The 24,259-nt window shown below is 38.9% G+C and overlaps 1 protein-coding gene and 1 non-coding gene across 2 annotated transcripts in view; both read right to left on the bottom strand.

Annotated features, from left to right (window-relative positions):
- Positions 1-4,450: 4,450 nt before the first annotated feature.
- LOC119060384 (U6 spliceosomal RNA) lies at positions 4,451-4,557 on the bottom strand. Its single transcript, XR_005084578.2, has one exon. It is a non-coding gene; the product is annotated as a U6 spliceosomal RNA (small nuclear RNA).
- A 1,074-nt stretch (positions 4,558-5,631) lies between these two features.
- Positions 5,632-24,259, bottom strand: part of ZNF157 (zinc finger protein 157) — a 34,882-nt gene continuing 16,254 nt past the window's right edge. The window contains exons 2-6 of the mRNA XM_037158931.2: positions 22,386-22,553; positions 19,416-19,592; positions 9,130-9,256; positions 8,745-8,837; positions 5,632-7,851 (exon numbers count right to left, since the gene is read on the bottom strand). Coding sequence (XP_037014826.2) covers positions 6,626-7,851; positions 8,745-8,837; positions 9,130-9,256; positions 19,416-19,430 — 1,461 coding nt within the window. The 5' untranslated portion in view covers positions 19,431-19,592; positions 22,386-22,553 and the 3' untranslated portion in view covers positions 5,632-6,625. The remainder of the gene's footprint in view (positions 7,852-8,744; positions 8,838-9,129; positions 9,257-19,415; positions 19,593-22,385; positions 22,554-24,259) is intronic.

The following is a 24,259-nucleotide window of genomic DNA, read 5'->3' as shown; positions in this document are numbered from 1 at the left end:
GAATGATAGCAGCCAATGTGGCTTCAGCAAATACATGCTAGAGTCTCAGGGGTGTCAAAGAAATTGTACTGTTGGCTAATGGAGGATCAACAGACACCATGATGGGAGCCAATATGGGGTCAGCAGACTACTCAGGTTTGAATGGGTCAATGACACAATACTAGTGGCTAAAAAGGGTGGGATTCAGCAGACATAGTAATTCAACTATGGAAATGACTAAAAACATGGTGCTGGGCCCTCAAGGTCGTACTCTGTGTTGCTGACTAATAAATCAGAAGACATTAATATATGGTCAGCAGATACACTGACAGTACAATGAATGACTATAATGTAGGGTCGGAAGACACAGTGATGATCACTATTTTAAAGAAAACAGACACCACTGGGTCCTCACATTTTAAAAAAACTTGAAAATTAGTAAATGGGGAATCAGAAGACAATGTGACAAGGTCATGTGAGTTCTGCAGACATTGTGCTTGGGCTCAGAAGGATCAAAGTCACCATATTGGTGGCAAATTGTGGAACTGTAGATAAATATTACTGCAATTGTGCTATACTATGGGTTTATGGGGGTCAAGACACTGTACTGGTGGCTAGTGGAAAATCAGTAGACATAGTAATGAGAACTAATGTAGGATGAGCAGACACCATGATTAGAACACATAGGATTAAATATCTTGTATGGCCCTGGCTGGTGTACTTCAGTGGATTGAGTGCCGACCTGCAAACCAAAGAGTCACTGGTTCAATTCCCAGGCAGAGCACATGCCTGGGTTGCAGACCAGGTCACCAGTGGGGGATATGTGAGAAGCAATCACACACTGATATTTCTCTCCCTCTCTTTCTCCTTCCCTGTCCCTCTCTCTAAAAATAAAATCTTTTAAAATAAACATCTTGTATGGTAATCAATGGAAGATCAATAGACAAATGGTGAGGACAAACATAGGGTCAAGCAGACACTACATGAGATCTAAAGAAAGGTGATAAAACATCCCTGTGAGCTAATGGGAGGTCAGCATTCACCATGCTGAATCTAAAGGAGGGTAAAAAGACACGATAATGAGTTAATGAAGGCTTATCAGTCACCAAGCTGGAGGTGAAATATGTGAAAAAACACTATACTATGAGCAAATGGGGATCAACAAAAATTGTAATGGATACTAGACTTATTCAGGTAATTAATTCCTGAGTTATATAAAAGTCTAATCACTATGTTGTACAGCTAATATGGTATGACAACTCTAAATGAAAAGTTCAAAATTAAAAACTAATAAATGTACACTTTAAAATTGATAAAACTGTGAACCTCATGTAAATTTTGTCTCAATAAATTTTTTCAATAAAAAATTTTTAAACAAATCCAGTTTATGAGATTCTTTTTTTAAAGATTTTATTTATTTATCTTTAGAGGGGAAGGGAAGGAGAGAGGGAGAGAAACATCAATGTATGGTTGCCTGTCGTGTGTCCCCTGCTGGGAATTGGCCTGCAGGGAACCGGCCTGCAACCCAGGTATGTGCCCTGACTGGGAATCGAACTGCGACTGTTTGGTTCGCAGGCCCGTGCTCAATCCACTGAGCTACAACAGCCAGGAATTCAATAAAAATTTTTAAACAAAAACTATAATGGAAGCTAAAAGAGGTTGTGAGACATGATGCTATGAGCAATGGTGGAGGTGGTCGACAGACTTTGATGGAGCAAAAACTAGTGATAAGATGTTGTGAGCTAATGGTGGGTCAGCAGACATTGTGCTCTGCGTTAAAAGAGGTGATAAGAACTGCTATTAGCTAATGAGGTGTTTATAGATACTGTGCTACCATATCATGGGGGTAAAACCTACTGCATGGTAGCTAACGTAGAATCAGGAGAGACTGTCCTTAGGTTATTGGGAGTCAAAATACACACAGTAGGGGGATGACCATGTAAGTGATGGTAGCTAAGAGGACCAGGGCAATCCATTATGGGCCTCAGTAAAGGTCATTTTCATGGAGTAAGACCATTTCTAAAGCCTTGGGAGGACTAGGTCTCTCATTGCCAATGTCTTTCATTTCAGCTAGTGGTCAAAATTCCTGTTTTTCTCCCAGGCAGCTCCTGTTGTGGGAAGAGGGAACTTTTTATTATTGTTTTTAAGTTTTAAGTAAGATATAATTTACATACAATAAAATATACAGATATTAAGTTTACTCTTTTTTAAAAGATTTTATTTATTTATCTTTAGAGGGGAAGGGAAGGAGAGAGGGAGAGAAACATCAATGTATGGTTGCCTCTCATGTGTCCCCTGCTGGGAAGTGGCCTGCAACCCAGGCATGTGCCCTGACTGGGAATCGAACCGCAGTTGTTTGGTTCGCAGGCCTGCGCTCAATCAACTGAGCCACACCAGCCAGGGCAAGTTTACTCTTTTGATGACTGTTGTATACACCCATTAACAAACATTCCAATCAATATACAGAATAGTTCCATCATCCCAGAAAGTTCCCTCTTACCACTTATGAATTAATTCTCACTCCAGAGATAACCACTGATCTGCTTTCAATTATAGATTGTTTTATTTATGCTTGACATTTTCCATAATAATAATTTTAAAACATCAAGTTTGGCAGTAAAAAAAGAAGGAAATCTTACTCTTTGTGACAGTATGGATAGACCTGGAGAACATTGTGCTAAATGAAATAAGCCAGTCGGAGAAAGACAAATACCATATCATCTCATATGTGAAATCAAATAAACAAAAATAAACTAACAACCAAAATACAGACACACTCATAGATAGAGAACAGACTGACAGCTATCAGAGGGGAGGAGGATTGCAGGGCTGGGTGAAAAAGGTGAAGGGATTAAGCTAAAACAAAACAAAAGAAAAACAACTCATAAACACAGACAACAGTATGGTGGTTACCAGTGGGAAAGGGGGTGGAGGGTGGTAGTAGAGGGTATAATGGGTTAAATGGTGATAGACAGATACTTGACTTTGGGTGGTGAGCACACAATACAATATACAGATGATATGTTATACAGCTGTACACCTGAAACCTATATAACTTTATTAACCAAATTGTCACCCAAATAAATTCAATTAAAAAGTGAAAGAAAGAACTTTTGGGAGGGGAGTGGGACTGGAGATTAAGTTATTAAGTTTAACCACTAGTGATTTAATCAGCTGTGTCTATGTAATAAAACCTCTATAAACACCCAAAACGATGGGTTTTAGAGAACTTCAAAGCCAGTGAACATAAAGAGATTTGGAAGAGTGGTACACTCAGAGAGCATGAAAGTTTCACATCCTTTCCCCATACCTTGCCCTATTCATCTCTTCCACCTGACTGTTAAATGTTTTCTGAGCTCTGAAAAAAATCAAGTTTTATGTTTTAAATGAATAAGTTGGTGATTAGAAGAACTGATGAGATAACATCTTCATAAATTAATATTTAGTAAATGGAGGTGAGGCATTCTGTATATGAAATGCAGAAAGTATAATATGTATATTCAAGCGTATGCTATATTGGGGGGGTCATCTGATAATTAATTAAAATATCCTGGATTATCATAATCATTATAGGACATTCAGGGGAAAAAGCAAAAAAAAAAAAAGGCATTTAATTTAGCATCAATTTACTATGGCATAGTCACCAAATACTAAAGGTAAAATATTTGCTTTTGCTTATCAAATAAGGTACAATAGAAAACATTCTCAGACAAAGTTGAGGTTTGCTGTTAACGACCTCCACTACAGAAAACTCTAATGGGTATTTTTCAGAAAATGATTCTGGAGGAATGCAGAAAGGAATAAAGAGCAATCAAGGTGATGAATATGAGAGTAAAGTAAAATGAATATATAAAGCAAAAATGTTTTCTGTGGAGATTTGCATGTACATGTGTTTATACAAACACATACTTTGCATTTAAGAATATGTATCAACCCCATAATACATAATTATATTTTGAATTATAATACATACATTATACTCACATATATGAGCAAAGTTTCTATTAAAAGATTAGCTTTCAAAGACGATAATTGGAGAAAACCATAAAATATTATTGAAGGTCAAAAAAGATGCATTAAAAATAAAAAAGACAAACCACATTCATGAATGGAAAGGTTTAAAGCCATTTTACACTTTTCAGATTGGCAACAATTTCAAAGACTGATAGTAAGTCTTGGTGAATATGTGGGAAAATGTAAACTTTTTCTCCAACTGCTCATTAGATTGTAAATTAGTATAATTTGGAGGGAAATTCAATTATTATCTTTTAATTTACTGATTTGAGAGAGAAAGGAAAAAAACATTGATTTGTTATTCCGCTTATTTATAAATTCATTGGTCGATTCTTATACATGCCCTGAATCAGGGATTGAACGTGCAACTTTGGCAAATTGGGATAATATTGTAACCAACTGAGCTACCCATCCAGGGCTCAATTATTTAATAAAGTTGAAAAACTTTTTTTTTTGCAAAAATATGGAACGCTTCACGAATTTGCGTGTCATCCTTGCGCAGGGGCCATGCTAATCTTCTCTGTATCGTTCCAATTTTAGTATATGTGCTGCCGAAGCGAGCACTAAAGTTGAAAAACTTTTATGTTAACCAGAACCCAGCTAGGAGACAGAAGCCTTACCAGTTATTTTAATAGAAAGCCCTTACTATGAAGAATTCTTAACTGGTAATGAAGTTATTAACCACATAAATGAAAAGACAAAAAAAAGAGAACATTAAAGTTATTATAGAGGTAGCAACTTCACAAAGAAGCCAGGCTAGAGTAATAAGGGAAGGAATGAATCTATTAAAAATTAGAAGGTTGGAGGAGGGGGTCTCATTTGGCTGGGACTCATACCTCTAGTGGCACCAGCCAGATGCTGCTAATGACTCTAGAAGATTGGGGGACCTAAGGCTGTTGTGTGAATGGTGGAAAACTGCAAACTGGATTAAACTGCTGCTACTCTAAGGAACTGCTACTGCCCCAGTGAAGAAGTAATGCCAGCCTAACACTCAGATAAACAGGGAGGCCCAACAGGGAGCAGCTGACAAGGCAGAAATGTGTCTTGTAGAGTCATGGCCCCACATCACAAAGCACAGTACAGAAGGATAGGTTTGGAGCTGGTGCACAATAGCTTAATAACTGGCACACTCCCTATACCCTATGACCCATCAGTTCCACTTCTATATTTAGACACTAAACACAGAAACAACACAAATGCCTTTCACTTGGGGAATGAAGACAAATGAATAAACCAGAGCTATATTTATCAATATGGATATAGCTTAGGAAACATTTTATGAAAAAAAGCAAGCTGTGGAAGTTTAAACATAGTGTGATATCATAATTAAAGTTTTTACACACAGACACAGAAAGACAACAGCATGGTGGTTACCACAGGGAAGGGGGGTGGGGGGAGTAAAGGGTAGAGGGGATCAAACATGGTGATGGAAGATGATTTGACTTTGGGTAGTGGCCACACGGTACAATATACAGATCATGTATCATAGAAATGTACACTTGAAATCTATACGAGCTTACTAACCAATGTCACCCCAATAAATTTAATAAAATAAAAAACCAATATATCTATAACTAAACTTTAAAAAACAATATATCATTATATATTGCAGAATTCATACTATATTTTAAAAATTCAGGGTACATTAAAATTCTAAACATTGAAAGAAAAATTTTAACTTTGGAGGAAAGCATAAGAGAAATACTATCATCTTGAAACTGACAATATTAAAACATAAAACTTGAGCAGAAGAAAAGAGTTAACAAAATTAAAGAACCACTCATAGTCTGGGAGATCTTTGCAACACACATGACTAAAAAAGAATTTTTATAGTCTCATATATTAAAAAACAACAACAAATAACATTTAAAACAAGAGGTAAGCCTGATTGGAGTGGCTCAGGTGGTTGGGCATCATTCCACAAAGCAAAAGGTCACTGGTTAACTTCCCCATCAGGGCACATGCCTGGGTTGCGGGCCAGGTCCCTGGCTGGGGTGCATGTGAGTGGCAACAAATTGATGTTTCTCTCTCATATCAATGTTTCTCTCCCTCCTTTTTTCCCTCCCTTCCCCTCTCTCTAAAAATAAATAAAATCACTTAAAAAAAACACCCCAAGAATTCAAAGATAAACTGCCAGTTAGAAAACAATGAGCAGCCCTAGCTGGTGTGGTTCAGTGGATTGAGTGCTGGCCTATGAACCAAAGGGTTGCCAGTTCAATTCCCAGGTGAGGATACATGCCTGGGTTGTGGGCCAGATCCCCAGTAGGGGGTGCACAAGAGGCAATCATACATTGATGTTTCTCTCCTTCTCTTTCTCCCTCCTTCCCCTCTGTCTAAAAATAAATAAAATCTTTAAAACAAGAAAAAGAAAGCAATGAGCAAAAGGATATGAATAGAGAACATGAACAGTCGATGCTCAGAACAAAAACCCAAATAGCCAATCAACAGAGAGGAAGATGTTCAACTTCATCACTAGTTAAGAAAATCCAAATGAAATAACAACGAGTTATCCCCTAAGGGGATCAGGACATATTTTCACAACAATGTAGGAGTCAAACTGTAACAGATGTATTCTGTGTACTCTGACGATCAGATGGTCCAAATGGGCTTGATCAAATGGTGAGGGGAGTCTTCACAGAGAAACTTTCTCCACAGCATAAGGCAAGTGCCAACCTATGTGCATTCTCTGATGTTCTGTGAGGTGTGCTTTGCGGCAAAAGGCTTTCCTGCATTCTTGACATTCAAAAGGCCTCTCTCCTGTGTGAATTCGCTGATGCTCAATGAGACGTATTTTCAAATAAAAGGCATTTCCGCATTCACCACATTCATAAGGTTTCTCTCCTGTGTGAGTTTTCTGGTGTTGACAAAGGGATTTCTTCATACTAAAGATCTTTCCACATTCACCACATTCATAAGGTTTCTCTCCTGAATGCATTCTCTGATGTTCAATGAGGCGTGCTTTAACATAGAAGGCATTACCACATTTATTACATTTATAAGGTTTCTCTCCTGTGTGAATTCGCTGATGTATCCCAAGAGATGAGTGCACCCTGAATGATTTTCCACATTCATTACACTGATAGGGTTTTTCACCTGTGTGAGTTCTCTGATGATTATTGAGAGTTGTCCTCATTCTAAAGAATTTCCCACATTCCTCACATTTATAGGGTTTCTCACCTGTGTGAGTTCTCTGGTGTTGATTTAGGGATTTCTTTGCACGGAAGTTTTTCCCACACTCACCACATTCATAGGGTTTCTCCCCGGTGTGAGTTCTCTGGTGCTGGGTAAGGGATATTTTAACACGAAATTTTCTCCCACATTCCCTACACTCATAGGGTTTCTCCCCTGTGTGAGTTCTCTGATGTATCGTGAGGGTTGCCTTCTCAGAAAAGGTTTTCTTACATTCGGTACATTCATATGGTCTCTCTCCTGTGTGTGTTCTCTGATGTAGAATGAGTTGTGACTTCCTACCAAAAGATTTCCCACATTCATTACATTCAAAGGGCTTCTCCCCTGTGTGAGTTTTATGATGAGCAATGAGGTATGATCTTGCACTAAAGGTTTTTCCACAGTCATTACATTTATAGGGTCTCTCCCCTGTGTGTACTCTCAGATGTTCAATAAGGTTTGATTTCCTACAGTAAGTTTTTCCACATTCATAACACTCAAGGGTTTTATATCTTGTACGTGTTCTTTTATGTCCAACAAAGCCTGTTTTCTTATAGAAGACTTTCCCATAGCCATTATATTCAAGAGTTTGATCCAAAGTTTGAATCTTCTGATGCTGAAGAAGGTCATTATCATGCCTGAGAGCATTACCCCCAACAGAATTGTTGCCACACAGCAGTGAGAGAGATCCTTTTAAAACAAATTGGATCATATCACTTACTCAGAACCCAACATGGCTTTCCTTGTCACAGTATAAAATTAAATTGCTTAACACAGTCTAAAAACTCTACATAATTTGGCCTCCAGTTAATGTTCTGATATCACCTCTTAACACTCACCACCCACACTTAAGCTACACTGCCCTCTTTGCTATTGCTAGGATATATCACTCAGACTAGGCTTGGCACTTACTGATTTCCATGCCCAGAATATTGAAAATCTACATGGCTACGTCTCTCTCACTTCACTGATATTGGTGCAATGATGTTAACCTTACCAGAAAGTCTTCCCTGAACATTCTTTAAAAGTTCATATCTTGTCATTGACTATCCTTCTTATCTTGCGTTGATTTTCCTCACTACCAAACATTACGTATTTGTTTACTACTGGTGTATTGTATTGCCCTCATGTAGAATTGCAAGCTCCAGGAGAAGAGGTATTAATTTATTCATTCTGGACCCCCATACCTGGAACATGACCAGCATATATTTGACGTTCATGAATGTATGAATGAATGCCCACAACAGAAGGCATCCAAAGCAACAGAAAGAAGGCATTGAGAATACTAAAGAGACACTAGCTAAGGATAAATGTCTAAGATGAGGCAGGCAGAGATTGATGAGTAATAAATAACCACAAAAATCAAGATAAAATAGGAAAGAGCACTTAAGTGTGAGCATGATATTGGGATATGTGATTTAGACATCTGAAGCATACAGACTTTCTGTCCTCCAGTCATTTTCAAAGAACAAGGGCCTCTAAAGAAAGGTTGCTGAAAAATACTGCCAAGAGGTAACCTTAGACCTGAATTCCTGGGCTCTTATCTCCTCTATTATCCATATGTCCAGTTCTTGCTCACTCACCTGGGTAACCATGGCCTGAGGATTCCTCCTCTAATACCCATAGTTCTTCTCGCTCCAACTTGCAGATCATCTCTGGTTTGGCCACGCAGAGGCCTGTTAATGGGAAATGGCACAGGACATGGGCCAACTTGTCTGAGCTTTAGGGCCTCTGATGAAGGAGGAAGGTGCATCTTCATGAGCTGCACAAGGAAGGGGGCCCATTTAAACCTTTCAGTGGGGGGAAGTAAGAACATACATACTCTTCCTGGTGCCCCAAACTGATCAATCACCTGTGATCCTTGCATCTAAAGCTAAAGTATCATTAAACTCTACAAAGGCTGTAAACATACAGCAACCAAAAAAGGAAACACATGATACAAGAAGTTACATGGACAATAATCCTCACCCACAAATGCCAAGTTGCTGTAGTTCTCCAGCATCACATCCTTGTGCATAGTCCTCTGAGCAGAGTCCAGTTGCTGCCACTCCTGTTGAGTAAAATCCACGGCCACGTCCTCGAAAGACACAGATCCCTGTAACAAAAATTTGCAATGATCAGAATGGGACACATGGAAAAGATGTTTTGGAATTAATTCTGTCAATAGTGCTATTGAGAATTGACTAGGAAAACTACACAGGATACATCTCCCTATCTCGCTTGATATTATACTTTGTGGGGGCAGAGGGACCCAGAACATCCCTGCTTCTATGTTACTTTTCATGAAGAAAAGACTACATAATACTCAGTTAACACTATGTACTCTGACCTGCCCCAGTTGCTGGGGAAAGAAAAAGGAAAAAGGAGGAATGCCTGCTCTCAAGGAGCTCATACCCCAGTAAGGATACTTGTATATGAACACATCCCTGTGATGAGCTGCTACAGGAGCTATACTGGACATGTATAAAGGGTGCAGTGGGCTTTTACAAGGGAAGGAATCAAATTGCATTTTGTGTTATGAGACTGAACTTCACTTGGGGAGGTAGCACTTTGAATCCTTAAATAAGAATATCATTTCTCTCATGAATATGAGGCAATAGCATAAGAAAAGGCAGGAAGACACAAAACACAGATAGTGAGTTATAGAATTATGTAGCACAGTATGACAGGAAAACAGTGCTTCAAGCTATGGTGAGATAAAAGGCTACAGCAGCAATTTTAACAGGTGTGCCACAAGTATTTTAAAAAAATGTAATACCTGACTATTTAGTCAGGAGCACTGACCTCTTTTCCCTTAGACTATCAAATAAAAAATGAAAACAGCCAACACAATAGCCATCCAGTCTGAATGAGCCAAAATTATATATATTTTCCTCAGATTGGCAAAAATTTTTTATGGTATGCTGCAGAATTTTAGTTATTAGTACATGTGTGCTGTGAGATTAAAAAGGTTGAAAACAGCTGGGCTATAGAGACATTCAGGGCTCAGACAGTGGAGGAATTATCAACTTTTTTTCCTATAGATCATCAGTCTCCAAAATACTTGACTTCCTATACCATCAGAATATTTTCTGACCTTCCCACAATATATTTATATTTATAAGTTACAAAGAATAGTATCGAGGGGGAGAAAGGGAGACCATATTACTCCCAGGATAATGGCATGAGCAGCTGAGTTGAGGCTGATGCCATATATCGAGATTAGCAAAACAGGGAAGAACAAACGTTGGCAAAAGGAGAAATTGAGATAGATCTTGAACCTGAGCTAGAGTGTTTGTGCTACATACTAATACAGACATCCAGCTGGCAGGTGATTCTGGAGCTCAGAAGAGAATGCTAAGATAGACCAATAATTGCAAATACTGAAGAAGGCATGCTAGTACTGAAATATGCTTAGAGTAGATTTCAGGTGCACTCAGCATACAAAAAAGGGTAACTATGTGAGGACATATGTGAATTAGCTTAACAACAGTACCCATTTCACTATGTTAATATATGCATATCAAGTCATCATGTTGCATACTTTAAATATATACAATTTGGGGTGGGGACTAAGGAAAGGTTTATTAAAAGTTTTTTTAAAATATATTTTATTGATTATGTCATTACAGTTGTCCTATTCCCCCCTTCAGTCCCCTCCACCCTGCACACCCCCTCTCCCACCATTCCCCCCTTTAGTTTATGTCCATGTGTCTTAAGTTCTTTAGATTCTATATTTCCCATACTATTCTTGCCCTCCCCTATCTATTTTCTACCTACCATCTATGCTACTTATTCTCTGTACCCTCTCCCCCCATCTCCTCCTCCCACTCTCCTGTTGCTAACCCTCTATGTGATCTTCATTTCTGTGGCTCTGCTCCTGATCTAGCTGTCCTCTTAGTTTGCTTTTGTTTTAGGTGTGGTTGTTAATAACTGTGAGGTTGCTGTCCTTTTACTGTTCATATTTTTTATCTTCTTTTTCTTAAATAAGTCCCTTTAACATTTCATATAATAAGGGCTTGGTGATGATGAACTCCTTGAACTTGGTCTTATCTGAGAAGCACTTTATCTGCCCTTCCATTCTAAATGAAAGTTTTGCTAGATAGAGCAATCTTGGATGTAGGTCCTGACGTGGACCTACTTCATGACTTGGAATACTTCTTTCCAGCCCCTTCTTGCCTGTAAGGGCTCTTTTGAGAAATCAGCTGACAGTCTGATGGGAGCTTCCTTGTAGGTGACTGTCCCCTTATCTCTTGCTGCTTCTAGGATTCTCTCCTTCATTTTAATCTTGGCTAATGTAATTATGATGGGCCTTGGTGTGTTCCTTCTTGGGTCCACCTTCTTTGGGACTCTCTGAGCTTCCTGGACTTCCTAGAAGTCTATATCCTTTGCCAGATTGGGGAAGTTCTCCTTCATTATTTGTTCAAATAAGTTTTCCACTCATGGCTGCTCATCTTCCCCTTCTGGTACCCCTATAATTTGGATGTTGGAACATTTAAAGATGTCCTGAAGGTTCCTAAGACTCTCCTCATTTTTTTGAATTCTTGTTTCTTCATACTTTTGTTTGGTCATTTGTTTCTTCCTTCTGGTCCACTCCTTTGATTTGAGTCCCAGTTTCCTTTCCCTCACTATTGGTTTCCTGTGCATTTCCCTTCATTTCAATTAGCTTAGCCTTCATCTGTTCCTCTAATTTGTGACTAAAATCAACCAGTTCTGTGAGCATCCTGATCACCAGTGTTTTGAACTGTGCATCTGATATATTGGCTATTTCTTGGTTGCTTAGAGTTATTGGATCTGGGGCTTTGAGTTCTTGAGCTATATAATGTTTTGGTCTGTTTGCACCTCTTATGTATGAAGGGCAGAGCCCTAGGTTTTCACCAGGGTAGGGCCACCCAGGTTGCTGGATTGTGATGCTGTATGTGAGGGCGGAGTCAAAGAGGGGCAATAGCGGTTCCGTCTGCTGCTTCCTGTCACTGGGGCCTGTGGGGTCTGTCTCACTGCCCACTCCTTCGCCTGGTTTATCTGCATATGTGAATGTGTGACCTCAGTCAGCCAGCCGCCTTGTACCCTCACTGGGTCTGCCCATTCCAACCCCATGCCTGGGATCTGCCAACTGCTTCCCGTGCGTCTGGGTCAGTCTGGCCAAGTTTTCCTGAGCAACCCCGCTCTGCCAGTCACTGGCTCTGCCCCTCTTACCAGTCTGGCTAAACGGGTCGTTGCTGTCAGACTTCTGTATAGTTCAATTTTCTATGTTTTGGTTGCATTTTTGTTACTAAAACTTTGTTGTCTTTAAACTTGGTTGTGCAAGGAGGCACAGAATTTCCACCTACACCTCCATCTTGGCCATAAGTTGGTTTATTAAAGGTTTGTTGATCAAGAAGGCACCAACTGAGAAGACAGGAGCCCTAGTGGTACCTCAAATCCATCTTCAGAAACTACAGACCTCAATTTTTTTTCTAGTATTTTTCTCTACTAGAAAAAAAAGAAATGAAAACACAGACTGCAGGCTTCACTTATGTCAAGGAAAAGAAAAATGGGAGGAGCTGCTTTTGTAGAACTCAAGCCACAAGCAAAATTCCTCAATGATTAACCTGTCTACACGCAAGACTAAGCAGAAACTATCAGCCTGAGGGTTATGGGAACAAAGCAAGCTTAAATAAGATGGAATCAGAGAGAGACTAAGCTTTCACTCTGTTACAGTACCCCCCTTTTTTGTTCATTACTTAGTCTTGAGGGAAATAGGGCAATCAATAAATATATACAATTTTTATAAATAAATAAGTAATAAGAAGAAAGAAAAAAGGGTTAATTAAGTGTACTATAAAAAAGTATTAACTCAAAGGTAACCTTCAGCATAAAAATATAAACCTTTTTAATTACCAAAAAAAATTTAGAGGAAACACTCAAGAGAAAAAGAAACACAGTAAATATGATGAGGTCTGTCCAGGAAAAGTCCAGCCATTAATATAATGAGAATGGTTTGCATGACATCGATGTAACCTGGCATGGAAGGACAGTGGACTGAAATGTGCATGTGTGAAGAACAACAACTTCACTGAACTAGTCAGTGGAGGAAGTAGATGCTATTGAGTGAGCATGTGTACTATGTGGCCATTGCATTCAAAATGAGTGAGTAAATCAATGAATCTGCATCAGCTTTTATGTCAAGCTTGAACATTGTTCTGCAAACACTATTACTGAAGGCCACTGCTATGGGCAACTGGTGACTGGCAGCTTCATCACAACAACACCCTCACACATCATGTCTTGTGCAGATGTTTTTCGCACAACATCAAATCACCCAAGTGACTCAGCCCCACTACAGCCCAGATTTGACACTCTGTGACTTCTGGGTTTCCCAAAACTAAAATTACCTTTGAAAGGGAAGAGATTTCAGACTGTTGATGAGATTCAGGAAAATATGATAGAGCAACTGATGTCAATTGGAAGACCTGTGTAAGGTCCCATGGTACCTACTTTGAAGGGAACGGAGGTGTCATTGTCCTATGTACAATGTTTCCTGTATTTTGTATCTTCTTCAATAAGTGTGTCTATTTTTCATATTACATGGCTGGATACCTTCTGGACAGACCTCTTATAACAAATACACATAGTAATTACAAAATATTTAAAATGAGAAGATTGAGAGCAAACATATTTGTATTATTTATATTATGAAATAGTAATACAAATAAATATGTATGTGCCTACCTCACCTATTAAAAGAAAAAAGGTTTTCCCAACGCCTCATAAAGCAGAACCCAACACCATGCTATATATACAAGAAACAAGCTTAAAACCCGGTCATTCAAAAAGGCTAAAATTAAAGAAATGGACAAAGATTTACCAAATTAAAACAATATAAAAGCAGGATTAAAATCCTGGTAACAGACAGAGTAATACCCTAAAGTAATTATATCAGACAAGGTAGGATACTTTGTAATGTTAAAAACCTTGCCCACAATGAAGATATAACGATAAAGACATTTGTGAATACCTATGCACAAAATAACACAGCAAAAGCCTATATTAACCAAAACCTACAGGAATGCAAGAAGAAATAGAAATGTTCTCTAAAGGGAGACTTTTAACATACTAGATTAAGTGGACAAAAAACAATAAGTAATGCTATAAAAGACCTAAACAACATAATCAATAATGTGGAACTTCTATTTTTGTAATACGTTTATTGATTTTAGAGAGAGAGGAAAAGGAGGGGAGGGAGACAGACAGACATCTATATGAGAGAAAAACATCAACTGGTTGCCTCCCATACATGTCCCAACCAGGTATGAACATACATACACACAACCTAGGTATGTGCCCTGACTGATAATTGATTCCGCAGCCTTGTGGTATATGGGAGAATGCTCCAACCACCTGAGCCATACTGGCCAGGGCAATAATGTACAACTTTTAGATGTGTGTGTATGAGGGGGGACCCCAAAAATGGAATTTATTTATTAAAAATTGTTTTTATTCTTTCACGTTTAAAGTTAGGTCACCTTCAAAGTACTCTACATTTGATGCAATACACCTATCAAGATATTTTTCCCACTGTTTAAAATAGCTTTTGAAGTCATCGATTTGATGCCTTTTAGTACTTCTTTCATTTTTTATTTCACCTCTTCCACATCAGCAAAATGTTTCCCTTTGAAGACTTTATTTATCCAGGAAAACAAAAAAAAAAAAGTTGCTGGAGGAAAGATGGGATGAATAGGGAGGTTGGGGCATGGGGGGCATGCTGATTTTGGTCAAAAACTGCTGAACAGTCATTGCAGTGTGGGCAGGTGTGCCCATTTATCGCCCATCTTGAAATAAACACATTGAAAGAGTTTTCAAAAAAAAAATCACTGAAGCTGAATGCATCCTCTCACAACAATGCCAGCTAGTAAACTGATACAGATGGGTTCCTAGAACACTTACCTAGTGGGGGAACCTGTACTACAAGAGGCCTGTCCTATAGAATGTAATTCTGGTTTTTGAGGGGGAGTCCCCCCCATCTGTAATATAAAACACTACATAAATATCTACTCACTGGGTTGTACACCTGAAACTAATACAGGGGTGGGCAAAAGTAGGTTTACAGTTATCTGCATGAAAAGTAGTACAATAATTAATAAATAATAATACAATAAACTGTTCCACTTACTTACACCTATAAACCCAGTTTTGTCCACCCCTGTATAATATTGCATGTCAACTATAATTAAAAAAATAGAAATTATTTAAATGTTAGAGTTGGGCATTGATTTTGAAAAATCTCTAGGAATTAAATCAATGTATTCCATTTGGTTTTTTATGTATGCATAATAGTGAACTTGATTAAAATATATGTTTAAACATCAAAAAACTGTGGCACATTTACAGAGTGGGATACTATGCAGCAGAAAGAAAAAAAGGAACTCCTACCCTTCGCAACAGCATGGATGGAACTGGAGAGCATTACATTAAGTGAAATAAGCCAGGTGGCGAAAGACAAATAGCATATTATCTCACTTTTAACTGGAACATAACCAACAAAAGAAAAAAGCAAGCAAAATATAACCAGAGACATGGAGCTAAAGAAAAAACTGTAGTAACCAGAGGTGAAGGGGGAGGAGGATAACAGAGCAAAGAAGGGGAAGGGTCAGTCATCAAGGAACATGTATAAAGGACCCATGTACAAAGACAACAGAGGGTGGAGGATTGAATATGGAAGGTGGGGGTGGGTAGGGCAGGGGAGAGTAATAGAAGAAAAAGGGGACAAATGTAATTAAACAACAATAAAAAATAAACATAAAATTAATAAAACCCTACACCCAGATCATACAGAATATACGGAGTACTTTTTCTCAAGTACCTATGGAACATTGACAAAAATTGAACATATACTAGTGTACAAAAACAACAATCTCAGTAGGTTCCTTAAAATAAAAATATTGCAAGCAACACTGATCACAATCAATAAAGAAATTTAAGAAATAAAAATTGACAAACTGATCATAAATTTCATATGAAAATTTAAAAGGCCTAGAATAGTCAAAGCAATTTTGAAAAAAAGGGGACAAGATATGCCTTAGCTAATTTCAAGACTTATAAAGTTACAGTTTTCAAGACAGAGATTTTTATAAAGACACAAACACACACATGAGACAAAACAGAGTCTAGAAATGACCCACACATATATGGTCCATTGATGTCTGAGAAAGGTGTCAAGGATATTCAGTGAGGAAAGATTACCCTTTTCAACAAATGGCTCTGGAACAATTGGACAGTCATACTGAAAAAAAATTCATTGTTCTCCATTGGCAAGAAAATCTCAGATATTCCCGAATAGCAGCTGCTCCTTTGAGAAAGAAGAACAAAGTAGGAGGGATCACAATACCTGATATCAAACTGTATTACAAAGCCACTGTAATCAAAAAAGCCTGGTACTGGCATAAAAACAGGCACATAGACCAATGGAACAGAACAGAGAGCCCAGAAATCAACCCAACCCTCTACAGTCAATTAATATTCCACAAAGGGGGCAGTAACATAAAATGGAGTAAAGATGGCCTCTTCAGCAAATGGTGTTGGGAGAACTGGACAGCTACGTGCAAAAAAATGAAACTTGAGCACCAACTTACACCATACACCAAAATAAATTCAAGGTGGATAAAAGACTTAAATATAAGCCGTGACACCATTAAAGTCCTAGAGGAGAACATTGGCAAGAAAATCTCAGATATTCCACGCAGCAACATTTTTACCAATATGTCCCCTAGAGCAAGGAATATAAAGGAAAGAATAAACAAATGGGATCTCATCAAAAGAAAAAGCTTCTGCATGGCTAAAGAAAACAGTATTAAATTAAAAAGACAACCAACTGTATGGGAAAACATATTTGCCAATGATACCTCAGACAAAGGTTTAATCTCCAAAATATACAAAGAACTTACACGACTCCACTCTAAGAAGACATTGAACCCAATTAAAAAATGGGAAAAGGACTTGAACAGACACTTCTCTAAAGAGGACATACAGAATATCCAGAGACACATGAAGAGATGCTCAATATCGTTAGCTATCAGAGAGATGCAAATTAAAACCACAATGAGATACCACTTTACACCAGTCAGGATGGCTATAATAGACAAAGCAACAAACAACAAATGTTGGAGAGGGTGTGGGGAAAAGAAACTGTTCTGTGACTCTTTGACACATAAGAACAACACAACAGTTGATGTATTAAGATACAATAGTTGATGGGATTAAGGTGAAAATTAGGATGAAAATGAGAATGTTTGAATGAATTTTATGTGAAGTAGTTACATATCCTTCATCTAGATGTATTATTGATTTGGATACTATGTCTGACTGGGAAATACTTTCTATCTAGTATTGCAAAACAGAAGCAATGTAAGTTTACCCTTTGGCCCATATTACTTGCACATGAGAAATGAGAATCTTTAGAACTGTTCAAGTCCATCCAAAGAAGTTTTTTTTTAATTTTTAAAAATATTTTATTTATTTGTCTTTAGAGGGGAAGGGAAGGAAAGAGGGAGAGAACATCAATGTATGGTTGCCTCCTGTGGGTCCCTGGCTGGGAACTGGCCTGCAACCCAGGCATGTGCCCTGACTGGGAATTGAACCACGATCCTCTGGTTTGCAGGCCTGCGCTCAATCCACTGAGCTACACCGGCCAGGGTTACTTTTTATTTTGAAGCAGTATAGAATACATGATGGACAAAAAGAGATTACCACTTTAATTAATGACATGTCAGAAGCTGGAGTGCTGGTCCAACAAATTCTCTTTAGAATTCTCTTTAGAATAGACCTGTGTGGCCCATGAAAAAGATGGATGGCTCAGGGAGACTAACAAGACTTAAATAAATTAGTATTGCATACAGCATCAGTAGTTCCTGATATGGTTCAACAGTGAAAATAAAGGAAGCTAAAGGAGACTGGTTCTCAGTGACTGATTCTACAAATGCTTTTTTCTCTGTTACAATATTGGAAAACAGTCAACTGCCATTTGCTTTCACATGGGAAGGATCTCAATTTACAGTTATTGTACTGCCAAAGTAGTATTTGAATTCAATAGTTGTCATAATTCAACTGTCATAATTTGGTTAGAAAAGATTTGAACTTGATACAGGTCCAAAGTATAGTAACAGATTTCATTGATGACATCATGATAATATCAGAAACTGAAGCTCAAGCTAGACTTAAATGCAATAGTGACACACATTTATCAACAGAAGCTTGTTGATAAATGCAATAAAAATCCAAGGGCCCAGGGAGTGAAGAAGTGAAATTCTTAGGAATAATATCCTGGGTAGGAGCCATCTATGACACTCCACAGACAATCAAAAATAAACTGCTGTTGTTGCCTACCCTTGGTATGAAGCAAGGAACAACACCTGATCAGTTACTTGAATTTCACAGGATACACATTCCACATCTGCAAATATCACTAGCTCCTCTCCATAAAACTACATAAAAGAGGTCATATTTGAATACAGCCCTGAAAAAAACATAACCTATGTCTGAACAACAATCCACAACAGCTCACCCTGGCTGCTGTGGCTCAGTTGGTAGGAGCTTTGTCCCATAGACCAAAAGGCTGTGGATTAAATCCCAAGTCAGGGTGTGTACAAGAGGGCAACCAGTTTCTCTCCCCTTCCCCCCTCTCTCTCCCTCACCTTCTACCTTTCTCTCTAAAAGCAATGAAAAAATGTCCTTAGGTGAGGATTTTTTTTTAAAAAAAGCAATAGTTCTCTTGATGCCTTTGGACACTCATGCATGATCCACACTTAGACATGATTCTCAAAGTGTGTGCAAGTTGGACTAACGAAGATGGGAGCCCATAGGCCCATGACCAAAATGACCACAGTGACAAGGATGAAGGTTATGCATGGATTTAACAACATGGACTTCCAGTCACCAAGGGTGATCTGGCTACCTCAGAGAGCCTAATTTGCCAACAGCAAAGAACAACACTGAATCCCTGATATGGTACCATTCCCCAGGGTGATCAGCCATCTATCTGGTGGCAGGTTGATTCCATTGGATCACTTCCATCATGGAAGGAGCAGCACATTATTCTTATTGCAATAGACAGTTACTCTGGATATGGATTTGCCTTCCCTGCATACAATGCTTCTGCCAAAACTGCCATCTATGGCCTTACAGAATGCCTTATCCACCATCATGGTATTCCACATAGCATTGCTTCTGATCAAGAAACTCATGCCATGGCAAATGAAGTGCAGCAATGGATCCAATCTCATGGAATTCACTTGTCTTACCATGTTCCCCACCATCCCAAAGCAGCAGGCTTGATAGAATGGTGGAATGGCCTTGTGAAGACTCAAGCAGGCCTGTGAAATAACATGGAGTTCCTGCAGATCCTGAAGTACAAACTGTAGAAGTCAGTGGCCACCGTAGCTTCTGCAGCTATATGCAAATTTTCTTCAGGGCAAATCCTGTTGGTACATTAGTGGGGGAAGACAAAAATGAAAACGAACACTATGAAGATAACAAGCAGTTGTTTGGTTGTCACCAATGTGTTATATATACAGTATTTCTCCTCTCCCCTTATCCACGGGATACATGTTCTGGGACCCCCCAGTGGATGCCTGAAACCACAGATAGTGATATAGCCACAAGCCAAAGAACAACCTGAACTGCTAGAAGCTAGAAGAAGCAAGGAAGGATTCTCCTCTAGAGCCTTCAGAAGGACCATGGCTCTGCCAACACCTTGATTTCAGACTTCTGGCCTCCAGAACTACAAAATAATAAATATTTGTTGTTTAAATCTAAGTTTTTGGTCATTAGTTATGGCATACCTGAAAACTAATACAAATTGTATTGTGACATGAGGTACTATAATAAATACCTAAAATGTGGAAGTGATTTTGGCTTGGGATAATTTGTAGAATCTGGAAGAATTTTGAGGTGTGTGACAGAAAAAGCCTGGATTGCCTTGAAGAGACTATTGGAAGAAATATGGACATTAAAGGCACTACTGCAAAGGCCTCAGAAGGGAAAGAGAAAAACAGTAGAGGAAGCCTCTATCATCTTAGAGAATATGCGTATTATTATGAGCAGAATGTTAATAGAAATATGGCCATTAAAAGTGCTTCTACAGTGAGATTTCAGATGAAAATAAGGAACACATTATTAGAAACTGGAGGAAAGGCTACCCTTGTTATATAGTGGCAGAAAATATGACAGATTATGTTCTATGGTTGTGTGGTAAATAGAACTTATAAGGAATTAACTTGGATATTTAGCTGAAATATTTTCAAGCAAAGTATTGAAGGTATATCCTGGATTTGTCTTGCTGCTTATAGTAAAAGGTGAGACAAATGAACCATATTGAAGAAGAAACTATTAAGGAAAAAGGAACCAACACTTGATGATTTGGGATATTCTTGGCCGACCCATATTGTAAAGAATGCTAAAATTAGAAAATTCAGTGTTGGGAACTAGTGTTATGGAGAGAAAGTCAAGAGTGTGGCTAGAGAATCTTTTCCTGAAGAGATTAGGTATATGACTCCTGGACCTACTGAACCATCTAGGAATAGAGATGGGATTATCTAGTAAAGATCTCTTGTCTCATGGGAACACACACAAGATAGCTACAAGGCTTTTGAGAAACACTTCATGCTTGAACTGAAAGGGACAGACATAGGACAAAATGAGAGAAGGCTGTTAGGCTTCCAAAATTTTGTAGGTAGGAAAACTTGTGATGGAACTACTTAGCTGTAAACATATGCTACTTTGCAAAAAAAGGAAGAATTACTTTAAGAGCAGAGGCTTGGATGCAGAGTCAGAGGGTGGAGATGCAAGCCCAGAGGTGGAAGCCAATGGAATAGTAGGAAGTGCAGGGGTTGAAAGTGTTGCCACAGATCCAAAAGATAGAGCCACCACAGCCCCAGAGGGCAGAGAATATGCCACAAAGAACTAGTTTCAGGCCTTGTGTATGGATGTAGTTGTGAACAAAACTAACTCCATCTTTGTGTCCCTGATTTCTTTTCTCTTCACATTTTTCATGCTGTGAACTTTGACCAACCTCACTATTCTCAACCAGCATGCCAAAGCCTTACAGTTAATCATTATCTGTTTCTCAAACCTATACAATGTGGCTGTAAAGATTCTTGTCAGTAATGGCCTGAATGGCATGACAACTGAGATAAATATCAAACCAGTGTTAGTGTCCATTCTAAGTAGTCATCTATCACAAAACCACCGGGAGGTATAGTTCCTGGCACATACTGCATTCTTAGTCCCTTTGTCTTGTCAATCATTAATACCTAAGGTATACTATAAAAATATACTGTAACAGCAGTGTGATAGCAAAGAATATCTGCTCATAATGCTGTGTCACCTGTCTACTCCAATCCTATCCCTGTAAGGAACTTACCTTATAATAAACTCTTTTATGATCTGTGGAATTGGCTGCATCATATTTTTGGTCTGAAAAAATCCTCTCATTACAGTGGTTACTACACTGGTATTCTACCCTCAGATACCTCAAAACCTAATGGAGCCCTGGCTGATGTGGTTCTGTGGATTGAGCGCTGGCCTGTGGATCAAAGGGCTGCAGTTCAATCTCTGGTCTGGGGCACATGCCTGGGTTGCAGGCCAGGTCCCCAGTAGGGGGAACATGAGAGGGAACCACACACTGATGTTTTTCTACCTCTCTTTCTCCTTCCCTTCCCCTCTCTAAAAACAAACAAACAAACAAACAAATCTTTAAAAAGGAAATCTAATGGAATTGCCATGGTGAATTGCGTATTTGCTTTATTCCTTCCAATTTCTCCTTTTTGGAATGGGAATGTCTATTTTATGCCTGATATACCATTGTATCTTGGATAACCAGTTCTCTCATTTCACAGATTCACAGATGGAAAGAAAGTTTGCCCCAGGATGAATCATACCCAGAGTCTCAACCCATCCATACCTGACTTAGATGATTAAATAGTAAGATCTAGTGCTTTTTGATCTGATGATACTTAGATGAGATTCTGGACTTAGATTTGATGCTATAATGGGTTAAGATTTAAGAATGTTGGGATGTGGTGCATTTATTTTGTACGTGTGACAAATGTGAATTTGGAGATTAGAGGATGGACTATAATGGGTTGAATGATGGCCCCCCAAAAAATATGTCCACATGCTAACACCCAGATTCTGTGAACATTACCTTATTTTGCAAAAATGATCTTTGCATATGTTGTTAAGGATCTTAAATTGAGATCATCCTGAATTACCTGGGTGGACCCTAAATCCAATGACAAATGTCCTTAGAACAGCAGAGGGGAGGGGAGTGATGCTGTGGTTCCCAGGCACCATTCAGGTCACCATCACACTGGCCAAGATGAGCAGCATGGTCTTCATGGTGTTTGTGACAGCTAATGAGGAGCAGTCTACACAGATGTCTGCAAGTTGGGAAAATGACAAAGTGACAGAAGCATCCTCAAACAGTTCTGTTGCTGTTAAAAATCAATATCAAAATATACACTCACTAAAAGTTGAGACACCAGTTGCAAATGGGAACCAGTCAGAAAATTTAATCTAGCCCCTATTGGCGTGGCTCAGTGGGTTGGGCATCACTCTGCATACTGAAAGAGCTCTGGTTCAATTTTCATTCAGGGCACATGTGTGGGCTGCAGGCCAGGTCCCCACAGCCCACACATGTGGGTATGTGAGAGGCAGCCAATCAATGTTTCTCTCTCTCTTTCTCCTTCCCTTACCCTTTCTCTAAAAAATAAATTAATTAATCTTTTTTTAAAAAAGAATGTTTACTCTGTTTCCACTCCTCATTTGAATCCTATAACACTTCTAAAAACTCTCAGTCCAAATTTTGTGATACACCACCCTCCTCTCTTAATACAAAATCATATATTTAAACAGGAGGAGAAAATTCAGGACATGCTACTCCCTCTGAGAAGCCTACTAGATGTTTAAATAAGAGACCTCTCCAGTTAAAAAGAATAATTTAAGAAAAAGAAAATAAAAACTATGAACAGTAAAATGACAACAAACTCACAAATGTCAACAACTAAATCTAAAAAACAGAAACAAAAACAAACTAAGCAAACAATGAGAACAGGAACAGAATTACAGAAATGAAGATCACATGGAGGTTATCAGTGGGGAGGGGGAGAATGGGGAAAAGATACAGGGAATAAGAAGCATAATTGGTAGGTACAATATAGACAGGGGGGAGGTTAAGAATAGTATAGGAAATGGAGAAGCCAAAGAGCTTATATGTACAACCCATGGACATGACCTAAGAGGGGCGGGGGGATGCTGGTGGGAGGGGAATAAAGGAGAGAAAAAATGGGACAACTGAATAGCATCATCAACAAAATATATTTTTCAAAATAGAGACCTACCCAGAACCTCACTGTCAGAGTGATAAAACTAACCAAAACACTTGAAGAAAGAAAAGTGAAAGAACAAAGGGAGATTAAGAAGGAAATTGAGAGAGACATCCAGTCAAGATGGAGATGTACGTAAACACAGCTTGCCTCCTTGCTAGGCAAGCTATAATTTTTGCTAGACTAAAAACCAACCAATACCCAGAATCATCAGAAAATCAAGCTATATGAAGTCTGACAACCAAGGAATTAAAGAAGTCATATCATCCAGATGAGTAGGAGAGGTGGAAACACAGACATGCTGAACAGGTGGTCCCACACCCACCACCCAGGTGGTGGATGAAAATCAGGAAGGATACCTCGGGAGCAAGGGATGCTAGCCCCACACCAACCACCCAACCCAGGGTTCCATGGCCAGGAAGATAAATCTCCATAACTTCTGGCTGTAAAAACCAGTGGGGCTTGGGGCAGAGGAAGAAACTGCAGAATTCTCAGGAGTCTCCATTCAAAGGGCCCACAACGTACTTTGGACTTACACAGACTCACTCCCTCTGAGTTCCAGCACTGGAGTAGCAGCAGGAAGGGCACCAGTGGCATACAGGGAAAAATCGAAGTGTCTGGCATGAGAGTGTCTGGCAATCGAAGTGTCTGGCATGAGAGTGAGAGAGTTTTCCCAGAGAAAACTCCAGAGGCCAGGCAGCGGTCATTGTCCCCTTTCTGAGCCCTCCCCCACACAGAGCCACAGACTGGTGATACCATAC

Source organism: Artibeus jamaicensis, unplaced genomic scaffold (genome assembly GCF_021234435.1).
Source record: "Artibeus jamaicensis isolate MK-2021 breed Jamaican fruit bat unplaced genomic scaffold, CSHL_Jam_final contig_60, whole genome shotgun sequence".
NCBI classification, from domain to species: Eukaryota; Metazoa; Chordata; class Mammalia; order Chiroptera; family Phyllostomidae; genus Artibeus; species Artibeus jamaicensis.
This window is presented reverse-complemented; position numbering and strand designations above follow the sequence as displayed.